At 42.2% G+C, this 19,234-nt stretch overlaps 1 protein-coding gene across 4 annotated transcripts in view; it reads left to right on the plus strand.

Annotated features, from left to right (window-relative positions):
- Positions 1-1,055: 1,055 nt before the first annotated feature.
- The window catches only part of LOC106580677 (NADPH--cytochrome P450 reductase), a 47,091-nt gene continuing 28,912 nt past the window's right edge, over positions 1,056-19,234 (plus strand). Inside the window, exons 1-3 of one of the 4 annotated variants that reach the window (XM_014161992.3) lie at positions 1,056-1,284; positions 5,572-5,651; positions 6,201-6,390. In XM_014161992.3, coding sequence (XP_014017467.3) covers positions 6,215-6,390 — 176 coding nt within the window. In that variant the 5' untranslated portion in view covers positions 1,056-1,284; positions 5,572-5,651; positions 6,201-6,214. Of the gene's footprint in view, positions 1,285-3,104; positions 3,197-5,571; positions 5,652-5,783; positions 5,803-6,200; positions 6,391-19,234 lie in introns of those variants that run through there. The other 3 variants (XM_014161991.3, XM_014161993.3, XM_014161994.3) reach the window with 3 other exon arrangements.

Here is a 19,234-nt window from a genome sequence, read left to right on the forward strand (position 1 = left end):
TAGTTAAGTTGCGTGACATTATCCCCCTTTCAACATGGTTTTTAAGTGTTTAATCACGATTGCGGCTGACAGACATGATAGCTAGGCTATATTGATTGATTGATGGACCACGTCTATTTGACTGACCACATCAAATTGGCTAGCTAGCTAATAACAAATCACGTCAATAGGGTCAGTTTGCTAACTTTCAGGGGATAAACTAGATGGCTATATCCACTTTTACTTGAGTAAAAGTAAAGATACCTTAATAGAAAATGATTCAAGTGATAGTCACCCAGTAAAATACTACTTGAGTAAAAGTATTTGGTTTAAATATACTTAAGTGTCAAAAGTTAGAGTATAAATCATTTCAAATTCCTTATTAAGTAAACCAGACGGCACCATTTATTTTTTATTTACAGATAGCCAGGGGCACTCCAACACTCGGACATCTTTACAAATGAAGCATTTGTGTTCAGTGAGTCTGCCAGACCAGAGGTAGTATAGATGACCAGGAATGTTCTCTTGATAAGTGTGTGAATTTGACAATTTTCCTTTCCTGCTATGCGTTCAAAATGTAATGAGTACTTTTGGGTGTCAGGGAAAATGTAAGGAGTAAAAAGTACATTATTTTCATTAGGAATGTAGTGAAGTAAAGGTTGGTCAAAAAATATAAATAGTAAAGTAAAGAATAGATACCTAAAACAACTACTTAATTAGTACTTTAAAGTATTTTTACTTAAGTACTTTACACCACTGGGTTCAGGTCTGTGCTATAAAGCTATCTCTCCTTGGTACCATCACCAATCAAAATACACACTAATCTTTCAGTATGCAAGGATACTTTCAATATGACTGAAGGTAACTTGTTTCAGAGATGTGACGACACGTTGTACTATTTGGTGGATACATAACCTTGACCCCTGTCCCACTGCACTGTGATCTGTGATTTATTATTACCGTTACAAAGTCATTGGGTAACGTCTTTATGGACTAGTCCATTTCTTAAAATGTGTATTCTGCAAAGTGAGATACTAAGAAAATCGTTTTGAATAAGTAACTTCAGCATAGTTAATTGAATTGTTAGACAAAGAGAATGGGTGATTCTTTGATGTCTTTCTGTACAAGTGATCCGACCTTGTCTACAGATAGCCTGTCGTGACTTGTATGTCAATTTTTTTCACTCTTGAGTAGGAAGTACTACACCCCTTGAGGAAACTGGTTTGGTTTAGTCCTCCAGAGTCACGGCATTGCGTGAAGTTTCTGCATAGTGTTGGGCTTTTTCTGGACAGTGAAGACCGGAAGGTAAGTAGCTAACTGAAAGATTAGCTATGTTGAAATGTTTAATATACTCAAGTGCCGTTTCTCTGACAGCACTGAGGATTAATATCATGAGAATGGATTGTAATAAAGCAAATTTCATTCAAACGTTACTAGCCCGACGACAAGGCTTGCTACTTAACCTAACCAACTGTCAAGGAAGTACAACTAACAAACTTTTCAGCAAGTACAGCTAACGTTAGCTTCTAGCTAAATATTACTTTTTAGAGTTTGCTATTTCGTTTAAGCTAGTTCACTTACTGATATACCAAACCCTGTTATTAGTTAACAGCTTTGCCACTTGTCACTTTCTTTGGAGAGTCAGCTAGTAGTTTGATTTGATGTTTGTCTTTGGAGAGTCAACTAGTAGTTTGATTTGATGTTTGATTGCTAATGTCATGGTCAAGCTCCATTCCAAGTTATATTGGTCGTTATCAATAAAGCTGCGTGCCGTTTTCAAGGCATTGTTAAATACATGTTAACAACAGTATTTGGTTGTAATATCATCACTTGAAGAGCATTGTCAGAACGACAAATGTTCCATTATTCCATTCAAAATAATTGCATATATTGTTCTCTAATATCAGTTATATAGCAAGTAACTATGCTTTTCATGATCAGTAAACAACAATTGATCACAATTTCAGATACGTGAGGGTAGCCTGACGATATCTCTCAATATTGGCCACCATACATTTGATATGAGTGATATAAAAGTGAACTATACCCGATGAGGTGGTTTAGGTTAATTTCCAACCCTTTGTGTGCTCTGCCTGTCAAGCAGCAGAAGGCCGCATTTGCCGAGGTAATGTTACTATTAACGTTACTTGATCATGTTTATTTTGGAAGCTACCGGTAGAAACGTTGTACAGTTGGCTAAACATAGTGATAAGTAGACCTAATGTACTTTTTTTTTTATCCAACCAACGTAGGCCTGTCTACCTAGTTAAGTTGCCTGACATTATAGCTAGGCTACATTGATTGATTGATGGACCACGTCTATTTGACTGACCACATCAAATTGGCTAGCTAGCTAATAACAGATCACGTCAATAGGGTTAGTTTGATGGCTATATCCAAATATTGTTAGATTTGCTTGCCATCTATAGTGGTGATGACAGAAGTCTGACTGACCACTTTACTAGGATGAGGACTTGCCGATGACAAGCTTTAAAAAATCTATTTAAAAAAAAAGCCTAATCTCCGATGCAGCAAGCTAAATGACACGTTGTTTGTGTAACAGTATAGCTTCCGTCCCTCTCCTCGCCCCTACCAGGGCTCGAACCAGTGACCCTCTGCACACATCGCTCCACAAAAGCCACGGCCCTTGCAGAGCAAGGGGAACGACTACTTCAAGTTCTCAGATCGAGTGACGTCACCGATTTGAAACGTCATTAGCTAGCCATTAGCTAGCCATTTCACATCGGTTACGTTTGCATAGCTAGCTACATGCCAAATGGTTAGGCTACCCTCAAGTATCTGAAATTACTTGATCAATTGATGACTGATCATGAACATCAGGCAGTTACTGGCTGTATAACTCTGATGGAACTACATTTTGAATAATCGGGAATGTGCACTTCTGACTATGCTCTTCAAGAGGTCATGATATTAAAACCAAATATTTATAACATTTAACAATCCTTTGAAAACAGCACAAAGTTGAAAATGGTTTTAGCGGCGCTGGGGGTCTCCTTGCCTCAGCAGCCAAGCTACAGTTTTTTTCAAGCAATTATTTCAAAAAATGAACTCTGGGCATTGCTTGACTGAATGTAGCCCTTGATCATTACTCTGTTCCATTATGTTACACAAGTCATTGGATGAAAGCGTCTTCTGAACGAGGATGTTTTGTTAAGAACCCGACGCTCTGTCTGAACATTGAGACACATCGCTTGAGGTATGGTTTTGGAAGTGTAAGGACCTTCCTTATTTTTTTTTAACAAGGTTTAATTGATACACCTTTTATAGGGTTAGGGTTGGTGTTCCCACACGGCCATATCTCCACGTTACAGCGCGTGTTTACAGAAGATAAAATACGGTGCAAATTAGCTATCTAGCATGCTCTGAATACCTGTGTGTAACTGAAGAAGTCCGCCAGAAACGTGTTGTAGTTGAAAAATACTGTCACTGCAACTGTGATTAAAGCCGGTTAAAACAGTGTATATTTTGCATGTGCGAAATTATTTTGATGTGATATGAAAGTAAAGGGCTTTATGTTTCTATAACCGTAATGCAATTTGAGCATCGATTCACGTTTAGATGGAGTATTTGGCTGCCAGAGCCAGTCTATCTCTGAAAATAACATATAAAGTCCTTGGACCTTAGGGAGTAATGGTAAGCTCCTTTAGAGTAGTTCTTGGGCTAAACTGAACTTAGTTCCTGTCTCTTGTTATTAGTGTAATAATACATTGAGGCATTGTTTTATTAGGTATATTGTTTGATGGCTGTTTTAATTTGTCTATTTTGTCCAAAGTTAATAAATGAGCGATATGGTATCATGAACCTCGAGATAAGGAAAGAGGCATGATATGAACTCGTGTGACCTGTTGCACTCTGGCAGACGTGGACATTACATGTGAATTGCAAAACATTAATCAGCATAGGCTGTCAACAACAATAACCTTGCACTTACAACTTAGCATATATTCTTCATGTTGCATTATAAAGTTAGAAATCTCGACAGGCCATTAGCCCAGAGCAATGTTTAAACTTTATACACTTTATACAAACTAAACTCAGCAAAAAAATTAACGTCCTCTTACTGTCAACTGCGTTTATTTTCAGCGAACTTAACATGTGTAAATATTTGTATGAACATAAGATTCAACAACTGAGACATAAACTGAACAAGTTCCACAGACATGTGACTAAAAGAAATGGAATAATGTGTCCCTGAACAAAGGGGGGGGGTCAAAATCAAAAGTAACTGTCCGTATCTGGTGTGGCCACCAGCTGCATTAAGTACTGCAGTGCATCTCCTCCTCATGGACCACCAGATTTGCCAGTTCTTGCTGTGAGATGTTACCGCACTCTTCCACCAAGGCACCTGCAAGTTCCCGGACATTTCTGGGGGGAATGGCCCTAGCCCTCACCCTCCGATCCAACAGGTCCCAGACGTGCTCAATGGGATTGAGATCCGGGCTCTTCGCTGGCCATGGCAGAACACTGACATTCCTGTCAGCAGGAAATCACGCACAGAACGAGCAGTATGGCTGGTGGCATTGTCATCCTGGAGGGTCATGTCAGGATGAGCCTGCAGGAAGGATACCACATAAGGGAGTAGGATATCTTCCCTGTAACGCACAGCGTTGAGATTGCCTGCAATGACAACAAGCTCTGTCCGATGATGTTGTGACACACCACCCCAGACCATGACGGACCCTCCACCGCCAAATCAATCCCGCTCCAGAGTACAGGCCTCGGTGTAACGTTCATTCCTTCAACGATAAATGCGAATCCGACCATCACCCCTGGTGAGACAAAACCGCGACTCGTCAGTGAAGAGCACTTTTTGCTAGTCCTGTCTGGTCCAGCGACGGTGGGTTTGTGCCCATAGGTGACGTTGTTGCCGGTGATGTCTGGTGAGGACCTGCCTTACAACAGGCCTACAAGCCCTCAGCCTATTGCGGACAGTCTGAGCACTAATGAAGGGATTGTGTGTTCCTGGTGTAACTCGGGCAGTTGTTGCCATCCTGTACCTGTCCCGCAGGTGTGATGTTCGGATGTACCGATTCTGTGCAGGTGTTAAACGTGGTCTGCCACTGCGAGGACGATCAGCTGTCCATCCTGTCTCCTTGTAGCGCTGTCTTATGCGTCTCACAGTACGGACATTGCAATTTATTGCCCTGGCCACATCTGCAGTCCTCATGCCTCCTTGCAGCATGCCTAAGGCACATTCTTTCTTTTGGTGTATTTCAGTCAGTAGAAAGGCTTCTTTAGTGTCCTAAGTTTTCATAACTGTGACCTTAATTGCTTACAATCTGTAAACTGTTTGTCTTAACGACTGTTCCACATGTGCATGTTCATTAATTGTTTATGGTTCATTGAACAAGCATGGGAAACTGTTTAAATCCTTTACAATGAAGATCTGTGACATTGGTAAAAATCCAAATAACTATCTTTGGAAGACGGTTCCTGAAAAAGGGATATTTCTTTTTTTTTGCTTCGTTTTAGAATGCAAATGTTTTATTAGGGATTTTTGCACACTGGGGAAAAGGGGGGAATTCATCAACCATTTCACAATCTGTTCTCGTTGTCTGTTCCGTTCTCCAGGGGTAATCCTAAAACTCGGGTCCTCAGCCAAACCGGTTCGGTACACAGTGGGGGTAATCAGACAGTCCAGGTCACAACGGGTAATCAAACAGATATTTCTCTCTTGTCACATTCTTCATAACACACGCTTCCCTCTCCGTTCTCTGCCCCTTTGTGCAGGTCGCTTCCTCTTTTTTTATCCCCAAGCACTCCCTGGCTTAATCATAACTGGCACGCAGATCAGTAGAAATGGTAAGATAAATTGGCATTCCACATGAAAGGTTTCCGACTCCTCGTATAGCCTATTACCGGAAACTTCAGGAGAGTAATGTCAGAATCTGCAAAAGCCAGTAGGAGTGGGAGTAGGATGGTCAGGTTATTTTTTTTCTTCTTTTGGTTATCTTGATATCTGACTCCCTCTTTTTTGTCTTATTTCATCAAACAGTGCGCTTAAAGCATTAGTTAATCTCTGCATATAGTTGCTTTTATTAAAACACATAGGATGTGTTTATATATGGAACAATACATGTTTAAAACTTTGACCAATCGATTGGTCGAAAGAACAGACTTTTGGTTGACAAAGATCTTTTTAGTTGGGGACAGCCCTACTCCTGGCCTCTAACCTCTGCCCTGTCTGGTTGCCCTGGCAGCCCTGTGTGTGACGATGCCGGACGTGGAAGCAGAGAGCAGCACCCAGCCGGAGGCCATGGAGGAGGAAGAGCCTCTCTTCAGTAACCTGGACCTCTTCCTCTTCACCCTCATCGCCGGCCTCATCATCTACTGGTTCATGTCCCGCAAGAAGGCCGAGCCCATCCCCGAGTTCAAGAAGCTCGACCAACCGTGAGTACCGCTCGTTGTGTGCTAAATGCACACCAGGTGCTTGCTGTACATCTCTCACCAAATCCACCTAGTATGGGTGTTGAAATAAGTCACGAGGGTCTAACGTAGCGTTAAGAGCACAATTACACTATTATTACTGTATTACTCATAGAATTAGAATACAAGAATGGACATGAACCTTCTGATTGTCCAAAGGTCAGCCATGTTGGTCAGGGAGTTGGTCAACCATGGTTTGCCAGTGCTGTGAAAAGAGTGTAAAACAATGAATGTGTAGTATTTACAGTTGAAGTCGGAAGTTTACATACACCTTAGCCAAATACATTTAAACTCCGTTTTTCACAATTCCTGACATTTAATCCCAGTAAAAGTTCTCGGTTTTAGGTCAGTTAGGATCACCACTTTATTTTAAGAATGTGAAATGTCAGAATAATAGTAGAGTGATTTATTTCAGCTTTTATTTCTTTCATCACATTCCCAGTGGGTCAGAAGTTTAAATGCACTCAATTAGTATTTGGTAGCATTGCCTTTAAATTGTTTAACTTGGGTCAAATGTTTCGGGTAGTCTTCCACAACCTTCCCACAATAAGTTGGGTGAATTTTGGCCCATTCCTCCTGACAGGGCTGGTATAACTGAGTCAGGTTTGTAGGCCTCCTTGCTCGCACACGCTTTTTCAGTTCTGCCCACAAATGTTCTATGGGATTGATGTCAGGGCTTTGTGATGGCCACTCCAATACAACAGGCCTACAAGCCCTCAGTCCAGCCTCTCTATCTATTGCAGACAGTCTGAGCACTGATGGAGGGATTGTGCGTTCCTGGTGTAACTCGGGCAGTTGTTGTTGCCATCCTGTACCTGTCCCGCAGGTGTGATGTTGGGATGTACCGATCCTGTGCAGGTGTTGTTACACTTGGTCTGCCACTGCGAGGATGATCAGCTGTCTCCCTGTAGCGCTGTCTTAGGCGTCTCACAGTACGGACATTGCAATTTATTGCCCTGGCCACATCTGCAGTCCTCATGCCTCCTTGCAGCATGCCTAAGGCTTGTTCACGCAGATGAGCAGGGACCCTGGGCATCTTTCTTTGTGTTTTGCAGAGTCAGTAGAAAGGTCTCTTTTTTTAGTGTCCTAAGTTTTCATAACTGTGACCGTAATTGCCTACCGTGTGTAAGCTGTTAGTGTCTTAACGACCGTTGCACAGGTGCATGTTCATTAATTGTTTATGGTTCATTGAACAAGCATGGGAAAAAGTGTTTAAACCCTTTCCAATGAAGATCTGCGAAGTTATTTGGATTTTTACGAGCTATCTTTGAAAGACAGGGTTCTGAAAAGGACGTTTCTTTTTTTTGCTGAGTTTATGAATGTTATTGGTTGTTAGCAAGTTTTTGATTTCATTAACCTTCTAAGGCTACATATATTAAATATGTGCTATTTTCAGCCCTTTCCTGGGTAGGGGATGTTGTTGTGAGGGTAACTGAAATAAATTATCAGCAGGTAAGTCCGGGACACAGTTGCACAGGGCAGGGTTCAGAGACCCAGGGCCTGAGCTTAATGATGATCTTGGAGGGTACTATGGAGTTGAAGGCTGACCTGTAGTCAATGAACAGCATTCTTACATCGGTATTCGTCTTATCCAGGTGGGATGGGGCAGTGCGCTGGCGATTGCGTCATCTGTAGATCTATTGAGGCGGTATGCAAATTTAAGTGGGTCTAGGGTGTCTAGTAAGGTGGAGCTGATACGATCCTTAACTCGCCTCTCAAAGCACTTCATGATGACAGGAGTGAGTGCTACGGGGTGATAGTCATTTAGTTCAGTTACCTTCACTTTCTTGGGTACAGGAACAATGGTGTACATCTTGATGCAGGTGGGGACAACAGACTGGGTTAGGGAGAGATTTTAATATCTCCGCAATCATTCCAGCCAGCTGGTTTGCACAGGCTCTGAGGACGCGGCTAGAGCTGCTGTCTGGTCCAGCAGCCTTGTGAAGGTTAAGACACAAATGTCTTATTCCCGTCGGCCACGGAGATCGAGAGCTCGCAGTCCACAGGAGCTGTGGTGGCCTGCACTGTTTCTCTCAAAGCGGGCGTAGGTGTTTAGCTTGTCCTGGAGCAAGACGTCGGTGTCAGCGACGTGGCTGGTTTTCTCTTTATAATCAACGATTGTCTGGAGTCCCTACCACATACGTCTCGTGTCGAAGCCGTTGATTTGCGACTCCACTTTGTCTCTGGTACTGACGTTTTGCCTGTTTGGTGGCTTAAGGAGGGTATAACTGGACTGTTTATACGCAACCATATTCCCAGTCAACTTGCCGTGGTTAAATGCGGTGGTTAACGCTTTTGAGTTATGCGTGAATGCTGCCATCTATCCACAGTTTTTGGTTTGGATAGGTTTTAAATCGTCAGTGGGAACAACATCCCCTATAAACATTGTAAACAAGTTGTAAATGTAACAAGTACTGATATTGTGTCATGTAATTCTATAGCATTCACAACTTTCCAAGAAAACAAAATCAGACATTTATGTTCTGTTTACAGTGCTATCGGAAAGTATTCAGACCATGACCTTTTACACATTTTGTTACAACCTTATTCTGATTTTTTTTTAATTGCCTTCATCACTCTACACACAATACCCCATAATGACGAAGTAAAAACAGGTTTTTACACATTTTTGCACATTTATTAAAAAGAAAAAGCTGATATCACATTTTCATAAGTATTCAGACCCTTTACTCAGTACTTTATTGAAGCACCGATTAGTCTCAGGTCTTCTTGGGTATGACACTACAATCTTGGCACATCTGTATTTGCGGAGTTTCTCCCATTCTTCTCTACAGATCCTCTCAAGCTCTGTCATGTTGGATGGGGAGCGTCGCTGCACGGCTATTTAAAAAAAAAAAAAATGGTGGTATCCAATTGGTAGTTAGTCTTGTCTCATCGCTGCAACTCCCGTACGTACTCGGGAGAGGTGAAGGTTGAGAGCCATGCGTCCTCCAAAACATGACCCAACCATGACCCAAGACTGCTTCTTGACACAATGCCCGCTTAACCCGGAAGCCAGCCACACCAATGTGTCGGAGGAAACACCGTGCACCTGGCAAACGTGTCAGTGTGCGTTGCGCCTGGTCCGCCACAGGAGTAATTAGAGCGCGATGGGACAAGGACATCCCTGCCGGCCAAACCCTCCCCTAACCCGGATGATGCTGGGCCAATTGTGCGCCGCCCCATGCGTCTTCCGGTCGTGGCCGGCTGCGACAGAGCCTGAACTCGAACCAGGATCTCTAGTGGCACAGCTAGCAACTGTGATGCAGTGCCTTAGACCACTGGGTCACTCGGGAGGCCCTGCACGGCTATTGTCAGGTCTCTCCAGAGAGGTTCGAGCAGGTTTAAGTCTGGGCTCTGGCTGGGCCACTCAAGGACATTGAGACTTGTCCCAAAGCCACTCATGCTTTGCTTTGGCTGTACGCTTAGGGTCGTTGTCCTGTTGGAAGGTGAACCTTAGCCCCAGTCTGAGGTTCTGAGCGCTCTGGAGCAGGCAAGGATCACTCTGTACTTTGCTCCGTTCATCTTTCCCTCAATCCTGACTAGTCTCCCAGTCCCTGCCACTACCGTGCTTCACCGTAGGGATGGTGCCAGGTTTCCTTCAGACGTGACACTTGTTTCTCTTGTTTCTGAGAATCCTTTAGGTGCCTTATTGCAAACTCCAAGCGGGCTTTCATGTGGCTTTTACTGAGGAGTGGCTTCCGTCTGGCGACTCTACCATAAAAACCTGATTTGGTGGAGTGCTGCAGAGATGGTTGTCCTTCTGGAAGGTTCTCCCATTTCCACAGAGGATCTCTGGAGTTCTGTCAGAGTGACCATCGGGTTCTTGGTCACCTCCCTGACCAAGGCCCTTCTCCCCCAATTGGTCAGTTTGGCCAGGCGGCCAGCTCTAGGAAAAGTCTTGGTGGTTCCAAACTTCTTCCATTTAAAACTGATGGAGGCCACTGTGTTGTTGGGGACCTTCAATGCTGCAGAAATGTTTTGGTGCCCTTCCCCAGATCTGTGTCTAGACACAATCCTTTCTCGGAGCTCTACGGACCTCATGGCTTGATATTTGCTCTGACATGCGCTTCCAACACTGGGACCTTATATAGACAGGTGTATGCCTTACCAAATCATGTCCAATCAATAGAATTTACCACAGGTGGACTCCTATGAAGTTGTAGAAACATCTCAAGGATGATCAATGGGAAAAGGATGCACCCGAGCTCAATTTCAAGTCTCATATCAAAGTGTCTGAATACTGATGTAAATAAGGTTTTTGTTTTATTTTTAATAAATTTGCAAAAATGTCTAAACCTGTTTTAGCTTTGTTATTATGGGGTACTGTGTGTAGATTTAGGGAAAAAATATTAAATCAATTTTAGAATAAGGCTGTAACATAACAACATTTTGTAAAAGAGAAAGGGTCTGAATACTTTCCGAATAATACTGTATATTTTAGAGCAGCGTTTCCCGAACTCGGTCCTCAGGATCCCAAGGGGTGCACGTTTTGGTTTTTGCCCTAACACTACACAGGTGATTCAAATACAAGCTTGATGGTTAGTTGATTATTTGAATCAGCTGTGTAGTGCTAGGGCAAAAACCAAAACGTGCACCCCTTGGTGTCCCGAGGACTGAGTTTGGGAAACACTGTTGTAGATGCTATTTATACTGAAAATGTGTATAAAACCTGTGTAAATTGTACGACAGTATGTTAGGTTGACTATAATTCTATTACACAATTTGATACATCACATGCCTTTATTTTCCTGGGTTATTAAAAAGCAGGAAATGCATCACCTATGCCTCAACTGCCATTAATTCCAATTAGACTGGTTTTGGATTTCTCCTTGACCATTATGGCTGCCATTATGTAACTTTGAGAGTTTATGACATAGCCCCTCTAGTAATTTAATAGGATCGCTACAGTGCTACTACTATATTACTATTGTCTCTCTGGGACTAACTAAATCCTTGTCTGCTTGTTGTTCCTTTTGTTACGTAATACTTGTATGTTTGGGTTTAGGGTTGGAAGCACACAATGCATCATGGTTAAGAGATCGGTTTACTAAGGCACACCTCGTTAGTATCGTGGCAAGGAAACAAATCACGAGGCGGATTACATTTCTTTAGGAATATAGCTCTAATGTTGAAAACATTCATTATTTTGTCACCCAGAGTTACATTTATTTTCCAAGCTATAGCACACAATTTTACAGACAGCAGGTTTTTAAAGGACAAACTTGTTTGTTCTGCTTCGTGTTTTCATTTTTGCCATGCCGCCCCCCCCAAAAAAAAAATCACAATACTGGTATTGTCAAAGCCCTACAGTTTACAGTGCTGGTGTGTATTTGCTGAGGGAGAGGCTATAATGAAGCTTACATACCATAATGTGGACTTAAATACACGTTGCTGTAATGTTAGTCCTATTTTTGCATTGATTAAGCTGCTGTTTGGCAAAGTAAAGCGCTCGCCTTGCTTACTGTATTGTTACCGTTGTTCACGAAAGAGGACATTCATAATTTCTCTGTGTTCATATACCTCTGGTCTAAAGCTGAGTGTAGTCCATAGTGTGAATGCAAAATCAATGGAAGTAATTGGCAGTGCACTTATTACCTCTAATTAGGTAATAAGTCAGTACAATCACATTATATTGCTACAAGTAGAGGTGAAGGGTAAGCCAAAACTGCCTGTGTGTCAGAGTGCACCCACAGCCTCATGCGCCTGGGGAATTTACTAAATGTTCCAGCCGGGCCCAGTAGTGACCTTTCTTTTCTTTTCCTGGCCCCTCCACCTCTCTGTGAGTAGGTTCCCCTGTGCTGTCATGCTTGCCACGCCTTTCCCTCACTTATCTTATCAGTGACTGAGGTTTGGCCTGAGCTTTGCTCACAGCTCAGCAGATAGGTCAATATGAAACTTCGTAATGAAAATCGGGACTTATTCAATGAATTTCATTCAAAGAAACTCACAGGCATCGCATGTGAGCCAAGTCTACTGTTGGTGCTTTCATCGTTGTTTTTTCATGTCTTCTGAGAACCTCTGATCGCCCCCTGGCACCTAGTGACGTGAACAGATTCTTCTCCATTCAAGGATTTTGTGGTTAGATCAGTTGATGGCTGTTTTAATTCTGTGTGGATAAGTTTGAATGGGATGCCCCGGCTTGAGGACAAAAGCATGTTTCCCATTTCTATCGGCGACTCACACTGCTCCTAGTTGTAAATGATTAGCGTTCCTGAAGTATATTACATTTTTTGGGAAGATTTTATAAACTATACAAAACATACACATCCAAACGACAACATCATACAAACATTAACTACATCACACCTGCCCAGACCAGGGTGACCGTGGGTCCTTAGTCTTAATGCTTTTAATTTAGATTAAATTAATTTAAGTCTTAAATACATTTTTAAGAGGTCTTAAAAATAAAGTAGACCGGGATATTAACTACTTTTTATTATGTTCCGTTTGCGTTGAACAGAGGTGACGTAAAGAATGGGTGATAGGATTGTGATTTACCTCAATGGAAGGAACTCATTTTAGCTTGAGTCACGCGCAGAGCGGAACCACACTAACACGGAACCCAAACCGGCTGCGCGCGTGCGCCATCGTGCATAAATGTATTTTGTCCCCCCACACCAAACGCGATCACGACACGCAGATTAAAATATGAAAACAAACTCTGAACCAATTATATTAATTTGGGAACTGGTCTCAAAGTATTAAACATTTATGGCAATTTAGCTAGTTAGCTTGCATTTGCTAGCTAATTTGGCCTATTTAGCTAGCTTGCTGTTGCTAGGTAATTTGTCCTGAGATATAAACATTGAGTTGTTATTTTACCTGAAATGCACAAGATCTTCTACTCCGCCAATTAATCCACACATAAAATAGTCAACCGAATCATTTCTAGTCATCTCTCTTCCTTCTGGGCTTTTTCTTCTCTTGACTTTTATATTGCAATTGGCAACTTTCATAAATGTGGTGCATTACTGCCACTGACCTCGTTCGTCTTTCAGTCACCCACATGGGTGTAACCAATGAGGAGCTGGCACGTGGGTACCTGCTTCTATAAACCAATGAGATGGGAGAGGCGGCAGGACTTGCAGCGCAATCTGCGTCACAAATAGAACTGTCTTCTATTTTAGCCCTTGGCAACGCAGACGCTCATTGGCGCGCGCAATAATTGAATAATATAGATTTCAAAATTTATTTTGCAATGCTCGCGCAGGCGATACGAACGGTGTAGTCAGCCTGTAACGTTCCCGCAGCGGACAGAAGTCAGTGAGTCACTCGTGACTGTTGGCATATTTTCTTTCAACACGGCTTGTGCATTAATCTGTTAGCTAGCAGAGATTGGCTGTGGTGAAGTGGTAACGGAGGTCGACTTGAAACTACGGTAGACGGCTAATGTTACAGGCTGACTGCACCGCTCGCATCGCTCCCAACCCCTGGAACAGAGTCGTTTTGACACAAACAGCTCAGCAAGATCAGCTCATCTTGGGTCAAACTGCAGTTCTTCATGGTTGTCTCCAGGACTTTCAGTCCCTTTTTGACCAAGTACCAGATTGACGAGCCAGTGATGCCACTCCACTGCAAAGAGTTGATAATGGTAATGATTTATATTATAGCAGTGCACAATTTGATATTGCCATTTTGATTAAATCTCTTGTCACTGATTGTACTATTGATGATATGAAGCTTATGATAGAGGTGATGATAAAGATAAGAGAGTTTAGGAAATATACATGTATTTAATGATGAATGTGGTTAAAATGGTATTTTCATTACATTTTCAGTTTTCCTGTTGGCATAGTCTGCTTAGGCGTTCTGTCAAGAGGGAGCTCCTCCAGGACATCACTCCATTGCAGATGATCAGACTGGGTGTCGCTGACCAAAATAATTGGGCCCGCCCGAAGGAAGTTGACATCGGTTTGGGTGCCGAGTCAGTCCTCAAGGTAATGTGAGAATTGAAATTATTACTTTCTATCAAATTATGGTGAGGATAGTTTTCTATTGTATTAAGTCATTCAGCACTATTTCCGGCCCACTGTCCCTGCTGAGAAAAACCAGTGTAAGGAGAGCTCACTGTCCTAGAGTTTAGGAGGGACTGCATGAAGGCTATGTCAAACATCCAAAAGAAAGTGCAGGACAAGAGCCCCCTGAAATACCCCACCATAAGATGGATGGTGTGTTTGGACCCCACTGTCATGTACTCCGACCCAGACTGGTGTCAGGAAAGGATGAGCAGTCTTGTGCATACGTTTCTGCTCGACAAGCAGTTGTCAGGAGATGTCTCTGCTGGTAGGAACAGTTTAATAGAATAGTTCTGGAAGAGGTTTTGTTCTGGATTTATTACCAAATGTATACAGAACTATAACTTATGTCTGATGTAATATAATGATTCATCATCTAAATTCTTTTCAACTGTTTTGTTACAGGTGATGTGGGAACTTCCTATCCCTTGAGGCCACAAGTAAGCACTTACTCTCTTTCCGGACCACAGAGACGAGGCTGGATGTGTTCCTGCATGGCTTCCTCAGCCAATCCTACCCTGAGCTTTGGGGTTTCTGTAAGAAGCTTCTTCTGTCCCATGGGCAGGCAGCTGTCGAGAGAGGCTTCTCCATCAACAAGGAGGTGGAAACCTGTAACATGCAGGAGGGTATAGGGCTGTGGCGTTCACAAAATTGTCAGCCGGTGATTGTCAAGCAAATAACTACCGGTTTCATGGTACTTGACCATTAATTAACATAAACATATTTAGAATCTCCTGGCTTCCCCACACAGGCTAGAATACATTTTAAAAAGTATAATAAATCCATGTTATATAGCCTACACCTTCACAATAAATCCATTATTTATTTTAGACAGGTCTAAAGAAGCATGATATGAAGAAAATTGTGTTGATTTCAGAAGAAAAGAATAGCATACTCGTGAGTTGTCCTTATCTTAGGTCCTGATGTGGCTATGCCAAATGGCTGTGGGCTACACTAGTTCATTTAGAAAACATGATTTGCTTATAATACCGTGGTGTTTTTATAGTATGAAGAATACAATTGAACAAAGCTGAATAAAATATAAATATTTTCTCCAAATGATTTGAGGGAATGCGGACATGCGGCTATTCTGTGTGGAGCGGTTAACAAAGATAGGTATTCCTATTTGATTAATTTAGAGTTATTCTAGTAACTTTAGTTCTACAAACGTTGGGCTACATGTTTTGATTTTTAATGCATTGTAAGGCTGCATGATGAGGCTCTAATGATTTGAAAAAAGTAACTTGAAAGGCATGAGCTCAGCTTTGTTTTTTGCGCAGTCTGTACACACTAATAGCCTCGTTCACAATTTGACAAGCACTTGATAATGCCTTCATGGCGGCATCCCCTTTGTGGCCGTAATGCACCCTAATGCACCCTGCTTTTTGCAGCCCAAAAGTGCTGCGTTGTGCCCTTCTCCCTGAGTGTGCTGCGCAATCCGAAGCGTCTAACTCACACGGCTCTCCGTCACGTGATCGGGTCTCTCTCACAGGCTACAAGTGAAGACCGACACATCGGGGACGCAACTGCGATTCTGCAATTCCGAGGTGTATATTGACGATATTGTATGAACTGTTCACGTTTACTTCTCGGCAGCCAACAAGATGAGTAGGCCTAACGAAAGGCAAAATCATTAGCCTATGTCAATCTACTATCCCCATAGTACAAAAGTTGACCTATTCTGTGCGAGAAATAAATATTCCAAACTGTCTGGGACAGTTGTGGGATGCGATAGATCCCACATTAATACAACCACTACTAGCATTAAAAAAAATAAAATAATGTTATGCAATGTGGCTAACGCAACAGATCAGAATGTTTAGCTTAAAATGTTGATAAACTATTAGGCTATTTCTTCACATTATAAGTGCAGCAATGCGCACATGGTAGTAGGCTATAAGTGCAAATGTTGCATTAGCGGAAAGCACCATTATCAAAAGTGACCGCAAATGCAATTATGCATGTGATGCTTTTATTATAAAGGTGCATTTTTGTGGTGAAAATGATCTTCTCCAAATTTGAAACTCACGCGCTGCTTATACAGTGGGGAGAACAAGTATTTGATACATTGCCGATTTTGCAGGTTTTCCTACTTACAAATTACAGACCTCTACATGCTTTGTATCATAGGTACACTTCAACTGTGAGAGACGGAATCTAAAACAAAAATCCAGAAAATCACATTGTATCATTTTTAAGTAACGTAATTTCCGGACTATAAGCCGCAACTTTTTTTTCCCACGCTTTGAACCTCGCGGCTTAAACAATGACGTGGCTAACATATGGATTTTTCCCGCTTACATTTTTTTTTTTTCCAAAAAAACACATTCTGTGACGTGCTCAGTTTTTTGGCGGCATAAAGCTTTCATTAGACCATTGAAATTGCCGATCGGGTTGAGGTCAAACAACTTTTTTGTTTACTGTTTAGATTAAATCGAGCGCTCTCAAACTTCATCATTCTGATTACGGTAGTCATTTTGTCACCCTCATCATGGCAACGACACGGAGAAATGCATATGATGCAGCTTTCAAGTTGAAGGCGATTGATCTGGCTGTTGGAAAAGGAAATAGAGCTGCTGCAAGGGAGCTTGGTCTTAATGAGTCGATGATAAGACGTTGGAAACAGCAGCGTGAGGAATTGACAAAAAGACAACTAAAGTTTACTGCTAATTTTGAATTTTTTGTTACAAGCCGTGTTTCGTTAAAGCCTGTGTAAAGTTCATTTGTTTCAATGTACCGGTAGGCACCTGCGGCTTATAGACATGTGCGGCTTATTTATGTTGAAAATAATATATATTTTTTTAATTCAGTGGGTGCGGCTTATATTCAAGTGCGCTCAATAGTCCGGAAATTATGGTAATTAGTTTGCATTTTATTGCATGACATAAGCATTTGATACATCAGAAAAGCAGAACTTAATATTTGGTACAGAAACCTTTGTTTGCAATTACAGAGATCGTACGTTTCCTGTAGTTCTTGGCCAGGTTTGCACACACTGCAGCAGGGATTTTTGCCCACTCCTCCATACAGACCTTCTCCAGATCCTTCAGGTTTCGGGGCTGTCGCTGGGCAATATGGACTTTCAGCTCCCTCCAAAGATTTTCTATTGGGTTCAGGTTTGGAGACTGGAGCAACTCCTTAGTTGCCCTGGCTGTGTGTTTCGGGTCGTTGTCATGCTGGAAGACCCAGCCACAACCCATCTTCAATGCTCTTACTGAGGGAAGGAGGTTGTTGGCCAAGATCTCGCGATACATGGCCCCATCCATCCTTCCCTCAATACGGTGCAGTTGTCCTGTCCCCTTTGCAGAAAAGCATCCCCAAAGAAAGATGTTTCCACCTCCATGCTTCACGGTTGGGATGGTGTTCTTGGGGTTGTACTCATCCTTCTTCCTCCAAACACGGCAAGTGGAGTTTAGACCAAAAAGCTCTATTTTTGTCTCATCAGACCACATGACCTTCTCCCATTCCTCCTCTGGATCATCCAGATGGTCATTGGCAAACTTCAGACGGGCCTGGACATGCGCTGGCTTGAGAGGGGGACCTTGCGTGCGCTGCAGGATTTTAATCCATGACGGCGTAGTGTGTTACTAATGGTTTTCTTTGAGACTGTGGTCCCAGCTCTCTTCAGGTCATTGACCAGGTCCTGCCGTGTAGTTCTGGGCTGATCCCTCACCTTCCTCATCAGCATTGATGCCCCACGAGGTGAGATCTTGCATGGAGCCCCAGACTGAGGGTGATTGACCGTCATCTTGAACTTCTTCCATTTTCTAATAATTGCACCAACAGTTGTTGCCTTCTCACCAAGCTGCTTGCCAATTGTCCTGTAACCCATCCCAGCCTTGTGCAGGTCTACAATTTTATCCCTGATGTCCTTACACAGCTCTCTGGTCTTGGCCATTGTGGAGAGGTTGGAGTCTGTTTGATTGTGTGGACAGGTGTCTTTTATACAGGTAACGAGTTCAAACAGGTGCAGTTAATACAGGTAATGAGTGGAGAACAGGAGGGCTTAAAGAAAAACTAACAGGTCTGTGAGAGCCGGAATTCTTACTTGTTGGTAGGTGATCAAATACTTATGTCATGCAATAAAATGCAAATTAATTACTTAAAAATCATACAATGTCATTTTTCTGGATTTTTGTTTTAGATTCCATCTCTCACAGTTGAAGTGTACCTGCAAAATCGGCAGTGTATCAAATACTTGTTCTCCCCACTGTATATGCCAGTTAGGCTCTACACCCCTTGTAAAGTGAATTATTGTGCTTAATTTTAAGAAGTTATTTGGCCAATTTAGTTGTGATACAAACCTTTATTAAAACATATAGGCCTATGGGCTAGGCTACATGAGGTGTGCAACTATGATTCGAACAAGTCGCTAAAAAAGGCATTGTTTCTTATGCTGGGCTTCATTCACAAGTCATAATATATAATTCACAAGTGATGGGCTAATATTGTCACCCATCAGACTATTCTTGATTTGATCTTTGTCTTTACATCTATTATTTAGTATATGTGTGACATTTTATTATGATTTAGAATGGACCGTTATCATGCATCTGTATAGAAACGGGCAGCAGAAAAAAATACATGTCATCTATGCACTTAAATAGCGAATGGAGGACACTTTTCCCCGTGGATTATTTTCATGCCAGCCAGGTAGGCTATACTCCTGTTGTAAATATAAGCAATGTGCTTTAAATTAGGAAAGTTGAGAAATAAATATAGTAGGCCTAGCCTATACAAAGTTGATGGGTTCCTCCTCTTTTCATTAGTGGCCATCACTCTGTTTTCTC

The sequence above is a fragment of the Salmo salar genome, chromosome 20 (assembly GCF_965601325.2).
Source record: "Salmo salar chromosome 20, fSalSal1, whole genome shotgun sequence".
In the NCBI taxonomy this organism is placed as follows: domain Eukaryota; kingdom Metazoa; phylum Chordata; class Actinopteri; order Salmoniformes; family Salmonidae; genus Salmo; species Salmo salar.